Below are 21,362 nucleotides of genomic sequence, written 5' to 3'. Positions count from 1 at the left end.
TTGCAAACATACAATGCTCTTGCAGTTTTCGCAGAATGTGCATCGTTTTCCTTTTTACCACAATATGTGCTTTTAACCACATTTGAAGTGGTTTAATCATATTGTGATATTTTGTGGAAGTCTGTTGATAAAAGAATCAAGTGCGTTTTTGATATTCTCTGGTAATGTTTATTGTTTTTGTTACAAACCTGATCAACTTGTTAGTTTATGTAAATGTCAACATTAAATGTCATTTGAATTGTTTCAAGAAGTTAGCATGTGATGTGATTTAAATAGTACAAACTTAAAACAACAGTTTGTCTTCAGCTCGCAGCACAAGAAAGCAGACTCATGTTAAAGGAATACAAAAAAAAGCGATACACTCAAGTGTCCCCTGTGCTCCTACGATTTTACTCCTATGTTCCCTTTTGCAAACTTCCTCTGCCACTTTCCTACTTCATCTTCCAACTTCCTTTTCCTCTTTTAAGCCTGCCCTGTGCAGTCACTCTATCTCTGTGACCGGTGCGTTGGGCAGGTCTGCCTGTAGAGCAGCTCTGAGGTTCACCCAGAACAGCCTGTGCTTGGCCATGTCCTGTGGCCACTCCAAGTAGGTGTGCCGGCCCATCATGGCCTTCAGCTGATAGTACTTGGATGGGATCGTGTATTGAGGCAGAGGCTCTAGCAGAACCAGCACGATGCTGTCGGAGCCCCGGGAAAGGCGCTGGTGGCTGGCGAAGTACAGCTCGTAGTGACACCAGTCGCTCTTGACAAAGTGAGCCGAGAGCACAAACAGGGAGCGCCTGCTTTTCTCCACGCAGCCGATGATGTTCTCTACAACTGTCTTTCCCGGCACAAAGTGTTTCTCATGAAGGCAGATTCGGAGGCCTCCTGCAGGACCTTCAAGGTTGGGAAGGAGGGAGTCGTGCACCCAGTCGGTGTCGTGCTGGCTGTAAGACACAAAAGCATGAAACTCGACACCGATCAGGTCCTCAGGTCGGACTTGTCTTGTTCTGGCACGATGTTTGGCTCTGGTCCACTTCCAGATCATCCCCATGTACCAGGGAATGTCTAAACGGTGGCACAGGGTCACAACTGCCAAAATCACTACCACTGCTGGGCACAAGATGGTGGCTGCCAGGATGCCAACATTGCAGGTGACCTCTGGAATCCAGATGTCTTTCAAGATGGTGTCTCGAGCGTCCTCTGGGTAGGTGCAGTAATACTCCACTGGCCAGCTCAATAATTCAATTCCTGTGTGACTGTTCCTTTCAGATTCGATGCCAAGTCGTATGAAACCCCTCAGAGCGCAGGTGCAGGTGAAGGGGTTGTAGCTGACGTCCAGGGTTCTCAGCTCGGGGCAGGTCTCCAGCCTCCTCACAGATGGGGCGTGGAGGGAATTTGACCTGAGCAGAAGCTCGTTCAGTTTAGGGAAACCGTGACACACAGGCAGGTCCCGCAGCCTGTTGGAGATCAGATTCAGAGATTTCAGGTTTTCCATTTTAAAGATGGATGACGACACCACAGAAACCTGGTTGTTCTGGAGGTCCAGCGTCTCTGTTCCTTCTGGTAGACATTTAAAAACAGAGTCCGTGAGACGGTTGGAGGACAGAGTCATATTGGTGATGTTTGGTGGCCACACACACTCATCTGTACCCTCGTAATAGAGGGAGTTGAGGCTGAGGTCAAGATGCTGCAGTGATTTCATGTGTTGCATGCGTTGGCTCAGCAACTGGAGACTCTTGAGATTGTTGCTGACCAGAATCAGTTTTCTCACGTTACTGAGAGTCTGACACTCAACAGTTTTCTGTTTCTCCACCATGGAGAAGATGGTGTCCGATAAAGCACAGTAGGAGAAATCCAGCTGGAGCATTGGACTCAGTGACTTTGGGCAGGTCATGTGTATGATTGGAGTCTCTGTGACTGAGAAACTCTTCACAGGCATATTGATGAAGAAGTTGTATACGGCCTCCTGTGAGAAAAAGAAAGACTTCACCACAATCCTTCTATTCGAAAAGGATTTCATTCTAGACTTCTGGGTCACCTTAGTGTCTACATAAGGCAAATCATACAGGGCCACATCAGAGCTGCTCAAATGGGTGATAGATGTTTGCAGAATCACATTGACAAAGTGAGTTAAGTCATGCCATTTGACTGATATGTTGGTGAGATGAAGATGAGAAGTGCGGATTTCTACCCTCTGGCTAAGCTGCTCACTAAGTTCCCTGTAGCCACCTGTCAAATTCATCAACTCCACTTCGTCAAAGAATGACAGAGCATCAGAATACAGGCCACGGTCCACAATCTTACTACTGGTGGAGGCTATCTGAAGCCTTTGAGCGTGAACGTCCTTCAGGCTGCCGGCCTCATAACCCAACTCATCCCCCAGACAAAGTGTCAGCGTTTGCAGTTTCTTTTCAGCGATGTTCTTGAAATCACCCACACTGATGTTTTCTGCCGCAAGTGCCAATCTCTCCAGTTTCGCCAGGGAACTGAAAGAATCCCCCAGTGTCATTGTGACGAACGAGTTCCAGGTCAGATTCAACGACAGGAGATTTCCTGTGTGCAGGAGGTACTGCTGACCCGCCAGGTTCCTCAGCCTGTTGTGGGACAGGTCCAGATCCTCCAGGAGTGGAGTGTCGAGGAACGTCCCTGGATCTATCCCCTCCAAACTGTTGCACGACACATTCAGGCGCCTCAGGAGGGTGGTGTTTTTAAAGTCTCCTTGGTGAAGTTGCTGTATGTGGTTGTGTGACAGATCTAAAAACTCAACCCCCTGAGGCAGGTCTCTGGGGACAGAGGAGAGGTTCTGGGACGAGAGGTCCACGCTGCTGTCAGGTGATGAGGTGAGTGAGGTGAGCTGCTGGAGTCCCGCCAACATGAGTGCCGCCCAGAGGGCCTCAGTCGTCGGCCTCATTTTTTTCCTGGACAACAGTAAGGAGATAAATCAGTGTTATCATTGTTCATCTCACAGACCTTATGTAAAGTTATTATAATTTTTTCTTCCCTCATGTGACCTGCGGCGTCTTCTGCTTGGACATAACAGGAAGTGTTTTCTTTGAGAATAAACTGTCAGAGATAAATTTAGTATTATGCATCCCCCTGTCAAACACGTATCACAAATGTAAGTATCCCTTGTAGGCTATGGGTTTCATTTTATATAGATGCATATGGTCAGTAGGTGGATGAAGGGGGATTCCAATCCCTATAAACCAAAATGACCAATAATTCATCCCCTTTGAAAACCTGTCTATTCAGCCATGTCCTCCCAGACAGACATTCAGCCTGGATCACAGGTCTTTCACTTAGGGACCATCAATAAATTCCTGTTTGAATTGGGGGGGATCAGCATTGGTTTTGATAACGGACTCCAACTTATATTTATATCATATATATATATTTAATAATATATTTGGATATTATTGCTACCCTCATATTGATAATTCAAAAAAACTGACATTTCTATCAATAGCTTCCATGTCATGTGACCCAATGACTCCAAACTAATGCAAAATTGTATTGCTACCCTAGACAAACAGGACACACCTATTTTTCTTTTTAGATTTTATTGCTTCTGATATGTGAACCACTAACTGCAAACTAATACTGGATTATATTATTACCCTGGACAAAGAGGACACACCTCTCTATATTGGATTAAAGTGCTTCTGATATAATTTTTTAAATTTTGATCTACTTAGGTGATATGGAAACGTAGTAAGTTATGTCACCCCACCTTCGTTACACAGTTTCTGTCGGAAAACTACCAATAACTATCTCTTGTGCGACATTTGGTGTAAAAGTATGTTATTTTTACTATGGCTCTGTTCTGTCAAAGGAAGAATTGTTGCTGTTTTTAAATATGACCAACAGGGAGCAGCACTGCGTTTATTACTATTTTTGGCCCCTTGCTCACTTGGTTTCAAACTTTTCAAACAAATCACAGTTTGAACCATTATGATTTAAAAACCTCACCTGTCGTCTGCATGTTGGGTTTTTAATACTCTGCTATATATGACAAGATGACATGTCAGTTGTAAGAGACTATATGCTGGTAAAATGAAAATGTATTTATCGATTATTATTATTAATAAAGAATAATAAAAACTATATTTACAACAGTTTAATACAGAGACAAACCAAAAGGGCACTAACCTGTACTGAGGTCAGATGGATTTTCCGGCAGTGTTTATAGTTTGTTGAGAGTTTAATTAGTTGCTATAGTTTCAGCAGGTGCAAATCTGTGCTCATGTTTTCAAGTCCAGAGAAATGTCAGTTGCAGAGGTTCGAAATCTCAGAGGGTGGAAAATGAAAACTGAGTAAAAAAACTTACTGCAGTCGGAGGATGTGCCTCTGCTCATCTCTTCTCTTCGCTCTCTGCTGCCGTTACAGTGCATATCAACGCTGAGGGGAACAGACACAGACATGAAAGCTATTCTCAGACCAATCACACATTTCTCTCTTCTACATCCTCTATTTACTTCCCTAAATCTGCCCTCAGGGAGAGGATTTACTGTTCTCGTGATGAGATACATGTTGAACGAGATTATATCATCACGTGCAGAAAGTGAGACGAAGTTTTAAGAATTAATGTAATTAAATCTGAATAACTTGACAAACAGGGCAATCGTACTTTACTGCAAAACACCGGTTTGTCTCCTTTGTACTTTTTCTTTTATGTCTTTTATGAAACAATGTATATATATACTGATGCAAACATACTGTTATCCAGTCACAATGCTGCTCAGTATATCTGGATCATAATCTCTGAACCACAGTGACCACACTGAGGTCAGTCTGGGTGGGAAATGACTATGTCCTAACACAACAGATTTATCCTACTGATGCCTCGTCGCAGAGCGTAACCTGGGTAACTACGCTGTTTACTCTGGACAGCTGCACACACTGCCCTGATGAACGAGCACAGGGACAGGAGCTTTTTGATGCAGTTTTCTAGTGACCGGGAGGCTTAATCACAGAGTGTGTACAGACAGATGTACACGCACACTTCCCATCAATGTTTTTAGTCTGGTCCCTCTGCTTTTCGCTTGGTCCAGTTACTCACATAAGTGGAGCTAAATTGAATAAGGTCATATGAGCTGGTGTGACTGTTCTCACCTGGCGAGGTTTGATCAAATCTTGGAAGAAGCGTGTGGACATGCTTCACTGCTCCAGGCCATAAGACAACAAGATAATAGCCTTTGTGCGCATCTGTATTTTTTTATCAGGCTGCTCTTGTTTATATTGTCATCCCCATCAAGGAGGTTGTGTTCTCATCTGGGTTTGACTGTCTGTTAGTCAGCAGGATTACACAAAAACTACAGGGTGGAGTGGTGGACAGATGTGTTATAAGTCAGGAAATCTGTTTTTCAACATTCAATTATTGGTTGATTTCTCCTCACAGAATAATTCATCATTCATTTCTTGATGGAAAGAAACACACATATTTAGGAGACTGATATTTACCAGTGTGTGCAATTTGGTGCAGATCCACATTAAAATGAAATAAAAAAGGATCTAGTGAATTTAAATGTGGTTTCATATGGGGACTGTATGTCGGTATGCACCTAATACATCTGGAGTGCGAACTTGTAGTGGAAAAAATGTAATCCCTTGAATGAAATGTGAGCAGAAAAAAAATCTGTATGTGTTTGTGGGACCGAAATGTGAACTCTGTTATCGGGCTAAGATCAGAGTACAAGGTAATTATTGACTGAAGAGCCTTCTTTACAGCAATGTTTACAGTGTGTGTGTCTTCACAAGTGTCATTCCTCTCCTTAAACATTCTTTTTGATTTGATGATATAACCGAGGGATGCCTGCGTTTTTTGTTTTGAATTACAGGTGAAAATAATTCACCTGAAACCCACCCAGAAGTGTAGTAATAAGAGCTTGTGTGTGTGTGATGTAAGTCAGCCGCTGTATGTGTGGACATGATGTGGTCGGGAGGGGCTGAGGGAGCGATAAGGAAGTGTGACCAGGTTGTCAGATGGATACTGCAGCACCTTTAGAGCCTCACTTGTCCCTCTCTCCTGGCTGTGATCATTCCTCTCCCTTCCTTCAACACCATTATGGATCTTCTGTCAATCACAGGAGGGCTTTTGAACAGAGCAGCTGCTCTGACTGACACCAGTTATCTCCTTCAAGTGGAACTCTGAAACAAGGTGGACTCCCTCAGCATGCTGAACCATCCTCCTCCTCACACACTTCAGTGGCTCTCGCTGTGCACCCTGCTGTCGGTGTGTTGCTGGAACAAGGCCGCCTGTTCTCCTGGGGAGGGCAGGGAGATTTGGCAGCAGCCCAAGCCAGACCCCATCAAAGCCCAGTCTTTCCTTCATGACACCTTCCCCTCAGGATTCCTCTGGGGCTCAGGGACGTCTGCCTTCCAGACAGAAGGAGCCTGGGACCAGGAGGGGAAGGGAGCCTCCATTTGGGACCATTTCACCCACTCATCTGTCAGTGGTGATTTGGCAACCGAGGCTCCCAATGTGGCCAGTGATGGCTACGCTCACTGGGAAGAAGATGTCAAGGCTCTGGAGTTGCTGGGTGTGAGATCATACTCCTTCTCTCTCTCATGGCCCAGGTTGTTTCCTGATGGGAACGCCAGGAGCCAGCCCAACAGGGCCGCTGTGGAGCATTACAGCCGCCTCATAGAGAGGCTTCTGGAGAAGAAAATCGAGCCCATCGTCACTCTGCATCACTGGGACCTGCCACAGGCCCTGCAGGAGCGATATGGAGGCTGGAAGAATGACACACTGGTGGGACTGTTCGAGGAGTATGCTGCCTTTTGTTTCCACACATTTGGGAGTCGTGTAAGATACTGGCTCACAATGCATAACCCGTACCTGGTGGCTGTGCAGGGGTACGGGACAGGTGTGCACGCCCCTGGAGAGACAGGGGGTCCCTCTGCTTCTCTTATCGTGGCCCACAACCTGATCAGGGTAAGTTAGACTGGAGCCTGTTCTGCTGCTGGGCTGTATAAGAAAATGTATCTCATAGTGCAGGCCGTCTGTAAACTTTGAACTTGTGCAACTTTTATCAGTTTATGACATTGAATATTTGCATCGTCCAATTGATTTTGAGGTCATAAGACAGTGATTCTAACACAGACTAGACCCTTGCTCTCATATTTTGTTCAAGCAATCAAGTTAAATCAATGACATGTTTTATTGCATTGTAACTGACGCAAAGCTTACCTCTAATACAACTTTTAAAAGATCAGCTTGTCATATTTCGTTTCAACAGGTTTGTGATCGGTAAACAGGAAAGATTAATTGGTGTCAAAGTCCACCACATCAGCACTTCTGTGCTGGAGAGAAGCAGCATGTGACAGGAAGTCATGGAGATACGCTTCATTAATAATCACTTATGATTGTGCAGTCGAGTGTTGAGCACAGAAGAAAGCACAAGCAAAAAACAATTCTATGAGTCTAATAGATTTGTTTTCATAATGACTCCACCGAGGAAGTCATGACTCTGGTCCCACTTGTTGGTTTGCATGACATCTAAAGAATGAGGGTAGAAAGTTAGGTCAGTTCATGGAGGAGGAATAAATCATTTGCAGAGCTACAATGATTCTGGGCTGGATCCAAATGTTTGTTTTTTCTAATTTATTCAATATAGAAGATTGAAGATTGTGCAGCCTTTGATACAAGAATGCACTTTAAAAAAAAAAAATTAAATTCCTGTCCTGTCAATAAATGCAAAATGCCCCTAAAAACATCTTTAAGAAACAGATCTACACCTGTGCTTTTTTACTGCTACATGCAATGTTGTCAATGAAAATCTACTATTATATAATGGTGATTTTGCTTTAGATCACTGTGCAGTGCATCATAATATGTCTTCTATGATTTTCAGGCACATGCCAAAGCATGGCACACCTACAACACCCACTTTCGCCCAACTCAGAGGGGTAAAGTATCCATTGTTCTGGGATCCCACTGGATCGAACCTCAGAGCGGCCAGGCCACAGCTGCCAACGTTGAGCTGTGCCAGGAGTCAATAGAGGCTGTGCTCGGCTGGTTTTCCAACCCCATCTTTGGAGACGGGGACTATCCGTTGTCTTTCAGATCCAAGCATGGGGCCCTCCTGCCCACGTTCACCCCTGAGGAGAAGCTCTGGGTGCAGAAAACAGCCGACTTTTTCGCTCTCTCCTTCGGGCCTTACAACCTCCGTCTGGGTCGGACCCTGATCCAGTATGGGCAGACTGTGACCCCAGACCTGAGGCGCATGTTGAGCTGGATAAAGCTGGAGTATGGGGACCTGAGTGTGCTGGTGGCTGAGGGAGGCTGGTTCTCTGAAGCAGGGGTGGGAAGGGAGGACACAGTGTCCATTTATCTGATGAAGAGTTTTATCAACCAGGTCCTGCAAGGTAATCGAAGAACTGGAAAGATCAAAATAATGTAATGAAATCATAACATAAATATGTTAAATCCGTTTGTCTCTATTATTACTGTTTTTTCTGTTACAGCGATTAAGTTCGATGGTGTGCAGGTGTTTGGCTACGTCGCCTGGTCATTGGTGGATGGATTTGAGTGGAATTATGGCTACACTGTCAGAAGAGGCCTTTTCTACATTGACTTCAGCCAATCAAACCCAACCAGGACCCCCAAGACGTCTGCTCTGTACTACAAACGTGTTGTCGCTGACAACGGCTTCCTCAAAGGTGAAACCTCCAGTGAGGTCAAGGGTCGTTTCCCGTGTGACTTTCACTGGGGTATTGCTGACTCCACTTTACAGGTGAGAGGACAAGAGGGGGATTTTGCTGAAGAAAATGCTTAATAATGGTTCCTACCACTTTGACTTTGTCTTTTATGTTGTGGCAGGTCCACTTCAACCCTTTCTCACCACAGTTTACTGACCCACATCTGTACAGCTGGAACCTGACGGGAGATGGATCATTGCGTCCCGTCCCAGGGGTGAAGCTCCGCATTAGACCAGCCCAGTGCACTGACTATTTGGCAATTCGTGGTCACCTTCGCTTGTTCGCATCCACTGGGGCATCTCACTACCGCTTCGCCCTAAACTGGTCTCTGATTTTACCCCATGGTGACCTCTCTCAGGTGAACTCCGAGGCTTTGAGGTAAATAATAAATACATGCACGTCAACATGATCTGTCACAGTTTCAGTCATCCCAACATCCAGCGCCAATTTGGATTTAAAGATGAGCCCCACTGTCTTTATCTGAGTCAGTCTTTAATTCATAATTCTAAATTTTGTTTCCCCTTTGTTATTACATCTGAAAGGTACTACCGCTGTGTCCTGACCGAGCTCAAGAAGCTAAACCTGGAGGCAGTCGTGATCCTCTACTACCCCACACACAGAGCTCCAAATCTGGGTTTGCCAGTTCAAATCCATGCCTCTGGGGGTTGGCTCAACCACAGCACAGTAGAAGCTTTTCAGGAATATGCAGCTCTGTGCTACGAGCAGCTGGGGCCCTGGGTTGGATACTGGATCACCATCAATGAGCCGAACAGACTCGTAGATGTTTATTCTGATGGGAAAGAAAAGCATCAAGCAGCTCACAATCTTCTTCTGGCTCATGCGAAAGCGTGGAGGTCATATGAGAAGGGACAATACAGAGAGCAGAGAGGAATGGTATCACTCGCATTACATGCGGACTGGGCTGAGCCGGCCAACCCCTTCCTGGACTCGCATACGGCAGCAGCACAGAGATTCCTCTTGTTTGAACTCGGTCGCTTTTTAGACCCGTTACTGGGAACAAGATATGAGGAGAAGCATAGCGAGGGGGGGTACCCACAAGAAATGAAGGCTTACCTGGAGGCGAGAGCTCGAGTGATGGGCCTCCCTGAATCTCCTCTACCTAGTTTTACTGACACGGAGAAGGAGGAGCTGAGAGGGGCTTTGAATTTTATAGCACTGAACCATTTTACCACCCGGTTGGTGTCTCCTTATCCTCACACACAGGCTGGTTCTCAGCAGAAGAAACAACCCCCTGATCACGACTGTCTGACCCTCTCTGATCCCACCTGGCCTTCATCCAGCCTGGGGCAGGCTATCGTACCCTGGGGCCTGAGGAGTATCCTGAACTGGGTGAGCCACAGATATGGAGGCGCTCTACCCATCATTGTGACAGCCAGCGGGGTCGATGATCAGGCTCCCGGAGAGGACAAACTCAGGCAACACTACCTCAGGAGTTACCTGCAAGAGGCTCTGAAAGGTGGGACATGGATTTCACATATATCATGTTGTTGTTGTCTGATCCAAAATGTGTAGAGAAATCATGTTTCAGTAGGAACTAAAATGGCTCTCAGTAGAGCACATACCTCCGCCAGAGCCCAACAGTTTCCTTTAAATTCAGTCAAGCTACACCAAAGTACACATCCTCATAGATATCAGTTCCCTGAATGTACGAATTATTCTCTGACAAAATGGTGAACATTTAAAAAAACGCTCCATTTTGCAATGTTAAAGAAAGTGGAAAAAAACTAATCTGGATCTGCACCAAAATGTAACCAAATGTTATTCTCTGACCCTATCCACATCCTTTCACCAATTGTCATGGTAATCCGTTCAGTAATCCATTCAAACTAACAAACACAGGGATAGAAATAAAAACATAACCTCCTTGGTGCAGGGAACAAAATGGAGATCTGCAGCATTCAGGAGGTTGAGACATAGATACAGCTCCACGGCCATTAGGGATTTTATGGCCACATTGCTTTATACTATAAAACTTAATGAGGAACCATAAATATCATAAAAACATAGAAGGCGGAGAAACACTGTACAGCAGCAATGCATATCAGTGTTGACTTCATACTTTGCCCTTTATGGCTCTCTTGCACATATGTGTCTTTTTCTCAGAGGTTAACCGTTGGGTATCTGATTCAAAACAACATATTTAGGTTATTCATTGAAAAGGAGGAGAAAGTAGAGGAATGATTCTAATCCTGATTGTCTTTCTCTGCAGCTCGACAGTTAGATGGGGTCAACCTGCAGGGCTTCTACATGTGGAAACTGCAAGATCGACACGTCCCCCAGTTCGGCCTTTTCACTTCGACCCATCACCAGTCCAAAGCCAAGGCCTCTGTCGCCGTCTACAGAGAAATCATCACTCACAGCGGTTTCCCAGAGGACGACACTGCTCTGACCTGCAGGTTCAGCGAGCTGCACGAACGCTGCTCTGTGTGTGCATGGATGCTCAAGAACAAAACCATGTTGTTTTTCGGAGGCTGCCTCCTGATAACAGCTGTGATGTTGGCAGCGCTCGTCATCTCTGTCATCGTCGCCAAGAGAAACCAAGCGAGGGGTGGAGGGAGGAGGACGGACAGGATGCACAGGAGGAGGAGAAGGGAAGGAGTTCCTGTATTCTTATGTCCGCCTGTCGTTAAGTGCAAACGGTAGAAAAGGTCGACTCTGTACAAACTGTGTGCAACTCACTGGATCTGTTATTGTGCCTGCTCCATTAATACTTGGGTGATCAGTTTACCCACAATCACTGTGTCTTCATTTATTTTGCTGTAATAACAAGTTATTTAATGGAGGGCAATGACTTAGGGGGATTTTAAAAGCTAATATATCTGTATATTAAAAGACCCTGGGATGGTAACATTCATATGTTAAACTTATTCAAAACTTGATTATGTGAGCTCTGTAGTTCACAGTAAAGAAATTAACTTTTCATAAATATTGACCCTATTTTTGACCTTCACTGGGTGGAGAAAATATGCCAATGTCAATGATTCTAATATTGTAAAAATGTTAGTCAGAGAAGACTGTATTGTATATATCAGACTAAATGTGACTTTAATATTGTATTTTACATCATATAATATAAGTTTAGCTCAGATTGTATTAATTTTGTAAGAAAGACAACATGGTGTCCACTTCATTCAAACAGGAGGAGTGATGTGGGCCCCAGTAAACACAGTAAACAGTGTCTATTTCCATGGCTCCATTGTACTTTCTTGATTCTTGTTGTTCTGGGTTTGTACCCTCATGGTTGAATGCACTTATTGTAAGTCGCTTTGGATAAAAGCCGTCAGCTAAATGAAATGTAATGTAATGTAATGATGGTACAATGATGCCCCCTAGTGTTGCTTTTTTTTCAGCCTTTCCACTGTAAAATGCAGGTCTGTCCTTTCTTAACAGAGGTAGAAGAATACCAAAAGTACATGAAATGCTCTTGTTTCCAGAGACGAAGCATCATGGCTACAGAAGTTGGGGATCCATTTGCGTTTTAAAAGATGTCATGATTGTGGCTTTTTAAAGTTTGTGTGGCAAAACATATGGATGCATCACTTGAATAATATAATATTCACTTGAATAATAAGTCTTTTTAATTGCTCTTCAGAAGTGCAATGTGCTTCACTGAGGATTTTCTGCTCACTGAAAATATTTGCTTTTAAATTAATCGGTTTCTATATCTGTCTTAAAACATATATTCCATTTTATATTTGTATGAGAGACAGACACACTGATTTAATTCCAATTATTAGACAAAATGGCTGCATACTGATTTTAAAACCAACTCACCATGCTTGCACAATGCATAAGAAATATATATATATATGAATTAATATACTTCAATATTTCATTTATAACATTAATAAAGAATGCTGCAGATGATAACAAAAACTTTTGCATTGTCATTTATTTAATGGATGGCTGAGCCTCTTTCTAACCCATTTTAGCTGTTTTGTTATCTATCTCTTTATTGATTACTTCTATATTTTATCATAATTTAGCATATCAAAATTATATTGACATAACACAATCCATTGTAAAAAATAAAATAGAGTAGAAAGTGCAGATATTAACTGATATATGAAGTGCTGGAAGAGTGAAAAGTACCTGGAAATAAATCTACTTAAATCAAGTACAGGTACATGAAAAATGGGTAACTGCAGTAAATGTACTCAGTTACATCCCACTACTGTGAATAGTGATGTAGAATCTTTGTTTTTCTGTGGCATCCTTATGGACATCACATGGTTTTAAATATTTAATTATTAATATTACTGGGATAATAATGAAGATGATTATCATCATTATTATCATTATAATAACACAGTCCATTATTCCTCACGAACACAGCAGCCAATGGCAGGAGGCGCTCAGGATGGCAATACAGATCACATGACCCCCTCTCATCCAGACTGCATGCAGTTTGGTATTAAAATGTTTCCAGTACCACGAACCATTGTGTTGTTACACATTTGAGATGACAGATCCGCGCTGAGCTGCTCGAACCGGCCGGAACCTCCCGTCGATCACCTGGACTGACGCCACAGACCGCTGACGACCTCACAGCTGTTATTGTCCAGGTTGTGTGTCCCCCCACCCCCCCCCCTCTCCTCAAAAAAAAAAGTGCAGCGCTCCGGTGGGCTAGAGACGCCAGCTAACGTTTCAGGCAGGTCGGACGGCGGCGAGGCCCCAACCGGGACGGGAGCGCGGGGGAACCATGGCCAACATCGCGGTTCAGAGGATAAAACGGGAATTCAAAGAGGTCCTCAAAAGCGAAGAGGTTAGAAGAAGTCGCCGCTTCTGTTTTTCTGCTTTTCTCTCCGCGACTGCGAGCTGAACGCGAGTGACGCGTCGCTGGCTCAGCTGTCAGCTTGCTAAGCACCGAGCCGCGGCTAGCCTTAGCTAACTGTGTCCGACACGGCTACACAAACAGCGAGCTAACGGTGCCTCTGCGGCGGTGCTACAGACACACGCACAAGCCGCCGCTGCTCGAAAGCACTGGGGCAGATGTTAAAATTCAACCGAGCCTCGAGTTGATGTTGCTAAGTCTGTGGCTAGCTCACCATGCCTTCATTGTATGCTCGCCGAGCTAGCTGTGTTAGCCCCTAGCTAAGATAGTTTGGTGTGGTCCGCCTGTAGCGCTGAAGGTGTGCAGCTTCACGTGTGTCCTCCTCCGGGTGTGGACAACCTCCATCAACACAACCGCGACGTGTTAAAGTCCTAAGATGTGTGCAACAAGTTGAGGTCGACTTTGGCTAATGTTGGGTAGAGGGGGGTGTGTGTGTGGGGGGGGGGGTCAACTTGTGCTTGCATGGGCAGGTTCGAAGTTCTGATACGGAGCTAAGCTAACTACCTGTCCGCAGAAGTGTAACGTGTTTCCCCCCCCTTTCACCCACTCCAGACGAGCAAAAACCAGATAAAGGTGGATCTGGTGGATGAGAACTTCACAGAACTCAAAGGGGAAATAGCAGGACCACCTGACACACCATATGAAGGTGAGGGGCTCATTCACACTGCCGGCTCATCTGGATGCATGCTTGCACAATGCTATACTGACAACCTGTCTGTTTTTGAGGGCCTCACCGACTATGTCAAGAGGTTTTTAATCCATAGTAATGTGATCTAGAATAGTATTAACTTCCCTGTTCATTGCATGCTTCAAACAGCCTTAACGTGACTCCCTAAACAATGGTGATACCTGTCATTTCTTCCAGGGGGTAGATATCAACTAGAAATTAAAATTCCAGAGACGTATCCATTCAATCCACCCAAGGTAGGGATTCTTTGCTGCTGTTGTTGCTGATTGTAATCACTTTCTTTGTGTACGATGGCTTCGGAAATGTGCTGTTAGTAATGGTTTTCTCCGTCTCGCTCTTATGTCATCTCTCAGGTGCGGTTTATCACAAAGATCTGGCATCCAAACATCAGCTCAGTCACCGGTGCAATATGTCTGGACATTCTCAAAGACCAGTGGTGAGTGAGTGTGTGCTGGCATTCTTTAAATTCTTCATCCACCATGCATCCTCACAAAATACTTTTCTAGTCATGTGAGACAGTATTTCTCCATGTCAGACAGTATATCTCCTACCAAAATCCATAAGTCATATCCAAGTTACTTTTAATTCAGTGCCCTGTAACGGCTGGATAACACAAGCCTTTTGTCAATAATTACAGCTTGAGAATGATGCAGCTCCAATATGCATTGAACCAAGCTCCCACTTATTCTAATAAATAATAGGGGCACAGCAGAGTTTAAAAAGGTGAGTGAGCCTAATGTGCCTGAAGTTTAATCTTTAGTGTTCTAAGTATTCAGGTACACAGATCAAATCAAAAACTAGTTTGTCAACAATCTTCAGTATTGAAAATCTTCATGATCTACTCTCATACAATTCCAGGAACTCTTGGGGAACCAAGTCACAAGTCAGAGGCTGTGAGCAGAGATCACTTTTGTATTGTTGTTGCACTAAACAGTGACATGTACTGTATTGTACTTTATGTCCTTTCAGGGCGGCAGCTATGACTCTGAGGACAGTTCTCTTGTCACTACAAGCCTTATTGGCAGCTGCAGAACCAGATGACCCACAGGACGCAGTAGTAGCCAATCAGGTGGGTGTGCATGTATTTAGGATTTGACTTTTGTATGCAATATTATACTATTGCATGACATAATATAACATTATATTTATTATTGTATTATCCTTAATGCAGTAGCGTGTATAAACGGAATGCTCATCAGTTTTGTGGTTGTAAAGGCTTGGAATTGGATGAATTACATTTCTGAACCAGTTATGAAGAGGGAGTAACAAAGTCTCATCACTGGATTAAAGGAGAGTTGATCGACAAGGTTGACGAGGATTAGGTGTTAAAAGATGGTAAAAATGTTATGGCTGTTTTAAAGGTCCACTGGCTCACCAAGAGACGGGTGAACGTTTCAGAGAGAGAAGCATTGAGTTAGTGACTGTGGTGCAGAGCGCTATACTCTCTACAATGAAACAGCAGCGTAAACATTTTAAAGATCTTTAATGTGATTATGAGAAGTGGACCACCATAGTCTGGGTAATTAAACACTGCACACAACTTCAAGAGCAGCAGAAGATTAAAGCTTCCTGCAGCCAAATCTAACGCACTCTTTTCTTGTGAAATGTTCGATGTAATCCGTTACTCCGGTGTTGTCATGAGTTTATTACCCAGTGAGAAAATTACCACACTGCAGCATCCCTCTTACTTATAATCTTGGGAATCTGTATATTGGACCGTTATAGCTGAGTAAAATGCACAATCAATTACTCCACCTGCTTAAACATCATCCCCACTATTACTAATATTGATTTTTACTCAGAAGTGATGAACCTGTAAATACATTCTGTGAGCAGCACCACTCACAGCCAAGAAACTGTCACATCATTGGAACTATTTGTCAGAAACATTGTGATATTTATTTACGTCGGTGTAATTCAAACCTACTGTTGCACCTGCCAAGGCAGAGAACTTTGTCTTTCTGGGTAGTGGATGGGGATTTGTTGATGAATTGCTGTAGAGTTGCAAACAATCAGTCCATCAATACATTCGTTCATTGACAAGAAATAAGAGACAAATTATTTAAATAATTTGTAACGTTCTCGGCACCAAAACATTTTCCTGGTTTTACATTTAAGTAAATCGAATATTTTTGGATTTCAACTGTAGCACAGACAAAAAGACATTTAATTAGATAATTTCAAATATCAAATTATTATGATTATGAAAAGTAGCTGGATATTTAAAGCCAATTCCAAGGGACAACTATTATTTTTATTTCTTTGCGGATCCTATCATCTATTTGACACTCACTTACATATTCTAAACCTTTTTAATATTAAAGCCTTAACTATGAATATAAATATGATGTCCCTGGGAACATTAGCTCAGTGAAAGATGAAATGGCTCTTAAATCTATCATATTTAATAGTTACACCTTCAGGCCCTTTCTTCTTTACACATTATCACTGGAGAGAGGGGACAGGTAGTGTCACATAATATTATTCTGTTAACAAGATACATTTTCGACACCTCCAAGTTTTGCTCTAGAGGAATGCACCTCTGAAAATATCTTTTATGTCAAGTTCATTTGTTTGATTCAGATGTTTGTCAGTTCGACAGCCCTGGATTGTTTCCTTTAATGCTTTTACACAGTGTGAATTGATGCTTTATTCATCATTTTTGCACTGCACAAATATCACATATAGGCAGTGACATGTTTGCCCATCATCTGCTCTTCTTATTGAAAAGATTTCTACTCAAACCATAACACCTACATACAATCACCAATCCAGTGTAGAGCAACAGACATCTGTCAATTACCAGCCCTTATCTTAATGAAACGTGCACACAGGAATTAAATAAGATATAGCGTTGTATAGGATTTGTTTTTGTTAAGTGACATTAATGTTTTTAAACCCAAATTCTATTACTGAATGTTAGACATTTGGACAGAGGTCCAGTATGGAGTAGAAACCTGAAGCTGGGCTCATACTACAGGAATTTGGGGCTGATTTAACCCTGATTCAAAGAGCCATAGTTTAACCTCTCAAACTACCTGCAGAGTCGTCGCCTGGATAATTATCAAACGTGTTTGAGATTTAGGATTTAAAATTGGGATGATTACATCAATACTTTACCAGTGGAACCAATGAGAGAGACAAGTTGAGTGTTTGAAAAAGCTTCTTCGAAACCAGCTACTGTACGAGTGTGGTGGACATTTGAGTTGGAGTAAAAAGATAACTGTGCATATAAGTGTTGACACAATACACTGACAATTAAAAAATAGAAGGGCCTTGTTGACTGCGTCTCCTCAACCGTCTTCTCAACTAGAGTCATATCTTCTGCTTTCGTTTTATTACACTGCAAATCATTACTACAAATGGAGCCAGTTGTGGCACTATGCCAGTCTTCATTGTGTTGGTTTTGTTTGCACCTTCTTCCTCACGAGATCATGTAAAAGAGGTGACGTGAGGTGATGTATCGCTGCCTGTGGAGTGATAATCTTAATAATAACCTGCAGTGTGTGATGTGCCATTATTTTCAAATCTCACTGTGTGCAAGCATGTTTGAGATTAGAGAGAAGAATATCTGCAAAGACTCTCCTCGAGTGGGTGATGCAACCTGATTTCAGAATCGGTCCGGATTTTAAAGTAGTCTGAGCTTAATGCTGTTCAGGTGGTTTAGAATATCTTCAGTGAAAATGCTGCTTGAACGTTTGACATTAATAATATTTAGTAAGTCATTACTGTATTAGATAATGGGCTTTTAAAATAAAGTGTGTCGAGTCTGAATATGAAGCTGTAAATCATTTGTTTTATGTAGATAGTCTAATGACTAATATTTTATGATGATGGGAAATCTACACCTGCATTACATGCCAACTATACAAACACAGCATGAAAACATAAAGCGGAAATGATTGCAGCGCTGCCAGTTCTTCTGGCTCTGACCCGGTGAGCAGCTTTAAAATCTTGCAGAGAATTATGTTATTGGCAACCTGCTGTTGAGCCCAATATACACAATCGTATGGATGGACCATAATTGCACCACTCTGCTCGCAGTCACGTATATACTGAGGGATATTCAAAGCAGTAGCAAATATTTCCACCCCATATATATATATATATATATATATAGTCTTAGAACTTTGTATAACTGCAGATTAGAGCTGCAGTTGAAGAGTATTTTTCATTCTTTATTAATCTAATTTCTTGGTGAACTGATCAGCCATTTGTCTTATTACCAAGCCAACATATTGCAAAAATGCAATATCCAAAATGTTCATGGACATGAATTGATCAAAATAAACGGTTAAAGATGAACATTCCTGGAGAAAGCCATTCTCTCCAACTTGATCTAAACTGCGTAGAAAAGTAGAAAGCGTTGACTGTGGTATGTTGCCACAACCCCACTAATGTTTTTCACATTTGTTCACGCAGTACAAGCAGAACCCGGAGATGTTCAAACAGACAGCGAGGCTCTGGTCTCATGTCTATGCAGGAGCTCCCGTCTCTAGTGCGGAGTACACACGCAAAATAGACAAACTCTGTGCCATGGGCTTTGAAAGAGTAAGTATCTATGAACTTTTTTTTCACTCCACTATGTTGCATTGCACGGCTGAATCATGCTGCAGAATCAAACCATGGTGCTGACTATTTTTTTTTGTCTTTCTCCCTAGAATGCAGTAATAGTGGCGTTGTCGTCGAAATCCTGGGATGTGGGGACAGCAACAGAGCTACTGCTCAGTAACTGAATCTCAACACCCCCCCACCCCCCCCTCCATCTTCCTCTTGATCCCTCTCTTCCCCACTTCACACATACACACCCTCTTCTCCTCCAAATTCCAGCTGTCTGAAGGCCCGTCTCTTCCACCTCTGTTTCACAGTGGAATCCTCACCTTCACACACCCCCCCTCTCCTCCATCCCTCTCTCTCTCTCTCCCCCCTCTGTGTGGCATCCCTCCTCCCTCCTCGTCACCTCTGCTGTAACTCACACACTCCAGTCGGTCGCTCTGTGAGCTCTTATCTCTGGTTTCTTTAAGTCCATTCAACATTCCACTCAGCACTACAATCAAAAGTCCAACCACATCTCCACCCCCTTTGAATTAAATGCCAGACTTAAGACCCCACCCACACCTGTTAGTCTCCCGGCTTTTCTGGCTGTGTCCAAGAAGCGGCTGTCAGCAGCTTATCTTTGCCTATGCAGTGCATTTTATTTTCATTTGTGGGAACCTTTTGTAGGAGAAAGTCAAGCCATTCAGGGAGGCTCTTCTGGACCTGGACCTGATTTTTACACACTTTGGTCTTGCTTTCTAAACAGGGGATTAGCCGAGTCCTAGACTTTTAAACTGGTACCAGAGCTACCATCACTCACACATTAATAACCACGCACTTTGGGCTACTCTATGGTGGCATAGGGTTCTCTAAACTTAGTAGTAAGTTTAAATTTTACCATCATTGGGTTTTTTTGCAGCACAGTGGTGCAGTGGTTCGCTCTGTCGCCTCACAGCATGAAGGTTCGTGAATGAGTGTAAATGGTTGTTGTTCTCCAGGGTTTACCTGCCTCTCACCCAATGTCCTCTGGGATTGGAATAGATGAGTTTTTGAGGGCAGTATAACAATATTTTCCTCATAACATTTGGACATTAAACAAAAAAATGGTGTTAAAGTAAATCTAGCGCACCTAGTAGCAAATATGAAATATGATTTTATGACAGAGTCGGACGAAGCTTGTTCCCTGTTCTGTAAACCAGATCATAAAGTGGTACTGAGGTGTAGACATACTCATTTTCATGCCACGTTTTCCCCACTTCAGCCGTCTGATGAACCCAAAGCCCCCCCACTCCCTCCACCTGTCCCTTTCCCCACAATTTTTTTTAAAGGAAATGATTTGGTTTTGGTCGCCTCCCACAGGAATTCATTTGGATTCTTGTTTTTAAACCAAGAGAAAACTAAACAAACAGAGAAAAATAATCATGTTCAGCAGCAACACAACCCTACACAACCTGTCTGGATGGGAATCGTTCCAAACGAGTTTGAAAAATATTGCATCATCTAAACTACGGCAACAGATAAATATGTCAAAAATGATTCATCTGTAAATAAAGATATTAAAGTCTGTGTAAATTAAATCCACACGCTGTCCTGTCTGTGTTGCCGCTTCAAGACACATCTCTGTTGTGTGATAGTTGACAGATGGAATATCCAACCCCACCTCAAGGAAAAGCAACAAATCTACACATCATGTAAAAACTACCTAGAAACAACCTTCAGTTCAGTCAGTATTTGATCGTAAATCTCAGTTTCATTTCAGCCACATCATGATCTATCGAGGGACCTTGAGTGCGTGATGCTGTTTGGGATCCGGCATGTGTTTATGAGCTTGTTTGGCTGTGCATACATTTGAATAAAAAGTAGTGCAAGGCGCTAAATTTACAAGACCATCGGAAATTCAACCTACAGGGAATTAGATCGCTAGTGAAAATGGAGCAAGGAAGCCAATTTAGATGAAGAATGAGCTTGCAGAAGAACTGGAGAATGGATTATGCATATTGGAATTTGCCTTTTTTTACAAGTACTTTGGACTTTTACAGTAGTGCACTGCTGTATCCTTAAGTTCCTGGTTGTGGAAAGTGAATTTAAATCCTCAACAAGAAAGCGATTGCCCGGCTGCTTCTCATAATGTTCGGATAACCTTGCTGAGGTAAACAGGATGAGTACAGTAACAGATGGCCTGCCTGGTAACATGTTGTGTTATGCTGAATCTCTCCAGGACAGCCTGGCAGAATACTGAACGTTGGTTTTCAGCATGCACGCTTGCGCCTCACAGGAGAGAAGCTGCCACATGGATGTGTGTGCGTCTGCTAATCAACAGCCGGTGTCGTGTCGATCTGTGAGTGTGCTGCGCTGCACCTGCTACACAACCAATCCAGCCTCAGGTTTACCAAAGTCCCCTAATGACAAACTCTCATTTTCTATCCTTTGGCATATGTCTCTCGTGTATCTGACATATCTGGAACTCCTCCAAGCATCCCAGAGCAGAGGGCTGTACAACAGCTGAATATGAGATTTGGGGGGAGAAAAAAAGAGCAAAATAACAGCCCTGAGATAATCACTGTGCTATTAAAATGCACTCAAAATAAATTAACTTGTTGC

The 21,362-nt window shown here is 43.1% G+C and overlaps 3 protein-coding genes across 5 annotated transcripts; 2 read left to right on the top strand and 1 right to left on the bottom strand.

Moving 5' to 3' along the window:
* Nucleotides 1–108: 108 nt before the first annotated feature.
* tlr1 (toll-like receptor 1) lies at nt 109–4,416 on the bottom strand. Of its 2 annotated transcripts, none has more exons than XM_034597727.1 (2): nt 4,310–4,416; nt 109–2,900 (listed from the first exon to the last, which is right to left on the bottom strand). In XM_034597727.1, exon 2 carries the CDS (start codon nt 2,891–2,893, stop codon nt 482–484), a length of 2,412 nt encoding a protein of 803 aa, XP_034453618.1. In that variant the 5' UTR covers nt 2,894–2,900; nt 4,310–4,416; the 3' UTR covers nt 109–481. The 2 variants fall into 2 exon arrangements, with proteins under 2 accessions (XP_034453618.1, XP_034453616.1); XM_034597725.1 differs by having other exon boundaries at nt 4,132–4,401.
* A 1,521-nt stretch (nt 4,417–5,937) lies between these two features.
* klb (klotho beta) lies at nt 5,938–11,881 on the top strand. The gene is made up of 6 exons (XM_034597724.1): nt 5,938–6,916; nt 7,836–8,349; nt 8,449–8,717; nt 8,804–9,060; nt 9,225–10,159; nt 10,913–11,881. Exons 1-6 carry the CDS (start codon nt 6,155–6,157, stop codon nt 11,344–11,346), a joined length of 3,171 nt encoding a protein of 1,056 aa, XP_034453615.1. The 5' UTR covers nt 5,938–6,154; the 3' UTR covers nt 11,347–11,881.
* A 1,222-nt stretch (nt 11,882–13,103) lies between these two features.
* On the top strand, nt 13,104–20,342 carry ube2ka (ubiquitin-conjugating enzyme E2Ka (UBC1 homolog, yeast)). 2 transcript variants are annotated; one of them, XM_034598423.1, is made up of 8 exons: nt 13,104–13,468; nt 14,090–14,183; nt 14,403–14,461; nt 14,579–14,661; nt 15,195–15,294; nt 18,648–18,776; nt 18,887–19,687; nt 19,737–20,342. In XM_034598423.1, the coding sequence occupies exons 1-7, from the start codon at nt 13,406–13,408 to the stop codon at nt 18,959–18,961; spliced, it is 603 nt and encodes a 200-aa protein (XP_034454314.1). In that variant the 5' UTR covers nt 13,104–13,405; the 3' UTR covers nt 18,962–19,687; nt 19,737–20,342. The 2 variants fall into 2 exon arrangements, with proteins under 2 accessions (XP_034454314.1, XP_034454313.1); XM_034598422.1 differs by having other exon boundaries at nt 19,724–20,342.
* The last annotated feature ends 1,020 nt before the right edge of the window (nt 20,343–21,362 follow it).

The sequence above is a fragment of the Hippoglossus hippoglossus genome, chromosome 10, assembly GCF_009819705.1.
Source record: "Hippoglossus hippoglossus isolate fHipHip1 chromosome 10, fHipHip1.pri, whole genome shotgun sequence".
NCBI classification, from domain to species: Eukaryota; Metazoa; Chordata; class Actinopteri; order Pleuronectiformes; family Pleuronectidae; genus Hippoglossus; species Hippoglossus hippoglossus.
The sequence above is the reverse complement of the archived record's forward strand: the minus strand, read 5'-3'. Positions and strand labels throughout refer to the sequence as shown.